Source organism: Eubalaena glacialis, chromosome 6, assembly GCF_028564815.1.
Source record: "Eubalaena glacialis isolate mEubGla1 chromosome 6, mEubGla1.1.hap2.+ XY, whole genome shotgun sequence".
Lineage (NCBI taxonomy): Eukaryota > Metazoa > Chordata > Mammalia > Artiodactyla > Balaenidae > Eubalaena > Eubalaena glacialis.
The window spans coordinates 75,102,708-75,107,429 of record NC_083721.1 but is presented as its reverse complement, the minus strand read 5'-3'; the positions used below and the strand labels follow the sequence as shown (position 1 = coordinate 75,107,429).

The 4,722-nt window shown below is 56.2% G+C and overlaps 1 protein-coding gene across 1 annotated transcript; it reads left to right on the top strand.

Moving 5' to 3' along the window:
• On the top strand, nucleotides 1–3,079 carry FAM43A (family with sequence similarity 43 member A). The gene has a single exon (XM_061194332.1). It carries the CDS (start codon nucleotides 922–924, stop codon nucleotides 2,218–2,220), a length of 1,299 nt encoding a protein of 432 aa, XP_061050315.1. The 5' UTR covers nucleotides 1–921; the 3' UTR covers nucleotides 2,221–3,079.
• The last annotated feature ends 1,643 nt before the right edge of the window (nucleotides 3,080–4,722 follow it).

The window sequence follows — 4,722 nt, the reverse complement described above, 5'->3', positions numbered from 1 at the left end:
CTTCCTCCCAGACGGCAAGGATGTGAGGCTGGCGAGGCAGCTACCGCTCGCGACACCGGAGGGGGCGCGCAGCAAAGGCGGGCAGCCGAGCCAGGGGATCCCGGGAGCGCAGTCGGACACCCTCCGGAGGGAAGAAATGAGGTAGCGACCATCCCCGGAGCCGACCATGCGCACGCCCCGCCCTCGGAGCCTGGCGCTGCCCTGGCGGAGCCAGCCCGGACAGTGAGCCGGAGAAGCCCGAGTCCCCGGCGTCCTGCGGGAGAGAAGATGCAGTGAGCCACGGCGGGACTGCTGCGCTGGGCCCGCCGCGGCCAGCCGGACCCACCATCTGAGCGCACTTGGGGCAAGCAGCTGATTCTGGGACCCGCTCAGCCGAGGGCCTCTCTGCCTCCAGCACCCCTTGGGGGTGGGGAGCAACGACCCCTGGGCACACTTGCGGTTGAGTTTCCGCGGTTTCTGGCCCTAGCCCTGGGGATTGTGTGTGTGAGTGTGAGAGGGGGCCCCTTTTCACCTTCGCCGAGGAGTTCCTGCGTATTCTCGCACCATCCCGGCTGCTTTTGCTGCACGCGCGCATCCCTTTTTTCTAAAGACATTTTCTGCTCCACTCTCGTGCTTTCTCTCATTTTGCTTGCCCAAGACTCTTTGCCCTGGTCCTGCCCAGGCAGGGGTAAATCTGTGTGCTCCTCCCTCCCCCCCACTCCTTGCAGTTAAATCCTCTTAAAAAAAAATTCTACCCCTACCTCTTTCGGCGGGGTTCTCGAACATCTTCCCCGCCCCCACTCCCTCCGACTGGGCCACTCCCAGCAGAGTTTTATTTTTCGGTCTTGCCCCGGCCGGGCCCGGCCGGGGCGGGTGGCTCAGCCGGGCTCTCAATCGGCGCTCCGCCGCCGCCGCCCAGCTGCGCTGGGGCGCCCTCCGGAGATGCTGCCGTGGAAGAAGCACAAGTTCGAGCTGCTTGCCGAGGCGCCGCCACGGCAGGCGTCCAAACCCAAGGGCTACGCGGTGAGCCTGCACTACTCGGCGCTCAGCTCTCTGGCACGGGCGTGCCCCGAAGGCGCGCTCAGCCGGGTGGGCAGCATGTTCCGCTCCAAGCGCAAGAAGCTGCACATCACCAGCGAGGACCCAACTTACACCGTGCTCTACCTGGGCAATGCCACCACCATCCAGGCGCGCGGCGACGGCTGCACCGACCTAGCGGTGGGCAAGATCTGGAGCAAGAGCGAGGCGGGCCGTCAGGGCACCAAGATGAAGCTGACTGTGAGTGCGCAGGGTATCCGTATGGTGCACGCCGAGGAGCGTGCGCTGCGCCGCCCGGGCCACCTCTACCTGCTGCACCGCGTTACCTACTGCGTGGCGGACGCGCGACTGCCCAAGGTCTTCGCCTGGGTGTACCGGCACGAGCTCAAGCACAAGGCGGTAATGCTGCGCTGCCACGCGGTGCTGGTGTCCAAGCCCGAGAAGGCGCAGGCCATGGCCCTGCTGCTCTACCAGACGTCAGCCAACGCTCTGGCGGAATTTAAACGGCTCAAGCGGCGGGACGATGCGCGTCACCAACAGCAGGAGCTAGTGGGCGCGCACACCATCCCGCTAGTGCCTCTGCGCAAGCTGCTCCTGCACGGACCCTGCTGCTACAAGCCGCCGGTGGAGCGCAGCCGCAGCGCGCCAAAGCTCGGCTCCATCACCGAGGATCTGCTCGGCGAACAGCAGGAGCAGGAGCTGCAGGAGGAAGAGAGAGGGGTGCACACGGAGGGCTGCCCGGAGGAGGAGGAGGAGGAGGAGGAGGAGGAGGAGGAGGAGGACCGAGCCGGGGAGGGAGACCCGGCAGAGCAAGAGGCCGAGGCGCAACGGGCGCTGGTGGTGGCCATGCACTTCGAATGCGGGGACTTGCTGGACACGCTGGAGAGTGGCCGCGAAGAGGCGCTGGGGGTCGGCGGGGTCTCACCGGGTCCTGAGGCTGGGTCGCCGTCTCTGCTGCTGGGCAGCACCTCCGACATGAAGGCCGAGCTGTCCCAGCTTATTAATGATCTGGGAGAGCTCAGCTTCGGCAACGACGTGCGCAGCCTGCAGGCCGACTTGCGGGTGACGCGCCTACTGTCGGGTGAGAGCACGGGTAGCGAGAGCTCCATCGAAGGAGGGGGCCCGGAACCCACCACTACCACCGCCGGGGACCAGTCCGACCCCGCCGGCTGCGCCAGCTCAGACGAGCCCCACTCGGGCTGAGCTCCCAGCAATGTCCTGTGCGCTCCCCTGTTGCCCCATCGTGACCCCCCCCCGTTTCTCCACCACTTCCTTACCTTCCCGACCCCCCCCCAAGAAAGGGGAAAGGGGACACTTGAGGCCCAGACCCTCCCCCACCCCCATACGTTTGGCTCTGTTTGAAGCAGGGCTCAGATTGCACGTGGAGATATGGGGGAGGGAAACCCTACAAGGAAGGGGAGAGAGGCAGCCTCTGGGGTCTGGGGAGGGGAAGGGCAGCTGGTGTTAGCAAAGCCCCACAGGCGTGAGGTGTCTGCCGGCCAGTTTCCTGTTTGTGGGGCAGCTGGGGCCTGAGGAGGAGGGGTTAACGTCCTCCACCAGCCCCCAACTGGGAGCGGCCTGGCGCTGTCATTGACATGTCATTAAAAAAAAAAAAAAAGAATTTGCTCTCACAATGTTTGAGGCTTTAGTGCCACCTCCTTGCCCCCAGTCTTTTTGGTGCGAGAGCTTGGGTTGTTTACCTCAGACTCAGACCCTTGAAATTCTGCCAAATTCCTCAAATAACTGGTGGGGAAGGGAGGGGGGGAGAAAGAAAGTTGCATTTTGTTTACAGTTAAAGACATCTAATATCTAAAAAAGGAGTTTTCCTTTAGAAACACATACACCTTGCTCCCGCTCAAAAGATCTCACTCCATGATACTGTGTAAAATATTTTTGCACTGTTGTGAAGTATTTTTGACATCTTTTTGGTTTTTTTTTGTACATAACTGTGTTCTCAGAGTCCAATGTTTATATCTTTTGCTGTGCAAAAGGGACATGTAAAATGTTGTTCAGCTGTATATACAGAAATGTGTATAAAACATTTTGTTATTTTTAAAGAGTAGCACTGCTCTGGTTCTGTTTGCCCGCCAGTGGGGAGAGAATAAAGAGGAAAATTTAACAGAACAGGTGAGCGTCTAGACCTGCTTCAGAAAATGCTTGGCCGTGGGGCTGGGCGGCAGAAGGTGTGACCATGGCTGGGATGGGGTGGGAGGACAGTCTTTGTCCTTTGCGGGGCTTGGAGGTAATTAGGGAAGGGGAACCCACTTCATGCGTAGCCTGGGGCCTTTCTGGTCCTCTGCAACTCTGGATGCTGCAGCTGGGACCATATTCTTCACTTATTATTAGTTAATGTGAGTGTGGGCTTTTTCTGGCTTCTTTGAGGCAATTCTTGGAGATGCCGGGTGAGTTCTGTTCCTCATTGCCAGACCTATGAGGTTATTTAGGGAGGGGTGACTTTCAAGGTCTTCTGAGGTTTTACCACCTCCTTCTGTGGTTCACCTTTTCCTTTCCAAACAGCTCAAGGAGCTTTAAAGATGTGAATTAGAGAGCTAAGGAAAGTCCCCATGATGCTCTCTGAGGAGTGGGAACATCTCTGTTTTCCCTGGGAGGAAAGTCAAGGAGAGAGGAAAGTGGAGAGGTTCCAGTCATGGCTTGAATGAGTCATGGTGCACGTGGGGTGGGGTCGGGGCAGGGGCAGGTGGAAGAGCCTATTTCCTTCCCTTCTACAACCCAGCATGACCCAGTGGGAGAATGGTTTGGAGGTCAAGGTGGAGAAGGACTGCTAGAGCTTGGTCTGTGTGTGTGTCTTAGCATTTTCATGCTTTCCGTGTGTTTGTTTCTGTTGTAAACTCCAAACAGATGTCTCTAGTTTGGCTACACCCGATCAGCTGGAAGCTGTAATAAGATTCTGCCAAAAGTGTGCCTTCTGCAAACTATTTTTTCCTTTGCCCCTATGGGCCCCTTTTCCTGTGTTGCAGAAATTGAGTGCTCTCCTGGCCTTCCCTAGTGTAGTGTCCTGAGGCCCTTGGTTTTGTTTTCATCATAAATACCTTCTGAGCAGCTAGACCCAGTGATCCTAAGGAGTCTGGAATTCACTGGAGCCATAGATGAAGGGGGGTGGTAGATTTTCTTCCTAATTAACAGGAGTGGTTCAGGCATAAGATGATCTTTAGAAAAGCAAAGGGTGGGTGGGTGTGTGGGAAATTGAAAAATATTCAGAGTCACTTTCTGAGGGCATTAGAACAAGGCCTATCTTATATTTCTCTTCTATTATATTTTGGTTTTGTTGAGAGTCCCTATCCCTTTCCCTGAATACCTCAACTACACATTATTGAATGATGTTTTCAAACCCCCAGGTAGAGAGAGGGCAGGAAAGTCAGCTGTGGGTCATCGCTAGTTTGCATGATTAGATTTCACATTTCAGTAATTTCATATTTCAAATTATTTCCATGCACTGCCAGTTCCTTTGCTGTTTGAAACTGATGAGAACGTTAATCACGGTGAAGATCATTTGATGAATACTTGGGGGTGGGGCAGGGTCTTCATGTCTTCCTTCTTAATCCAATTGATGTGTCCAGAGAGAATGCCAAGGTGGCTTTCATCTGTGACCGATGGGGGTATGGTGATTGGTCAGAAAGTTCAAACAAATGATATTTACACCAACACCATCAATAAATATAAGGCAACTGTCTCTTTAAAGTCTGA

Excerpts from the sequence above, each read along its gene's own strand:
- FAM43A (XM_061194332.1), top strand. The coding sequence starts at position 922 with ATGCTGCCGTGGAAGAAGCACAAGTTCGAGCTGCTTGCCGAGGCGCCG.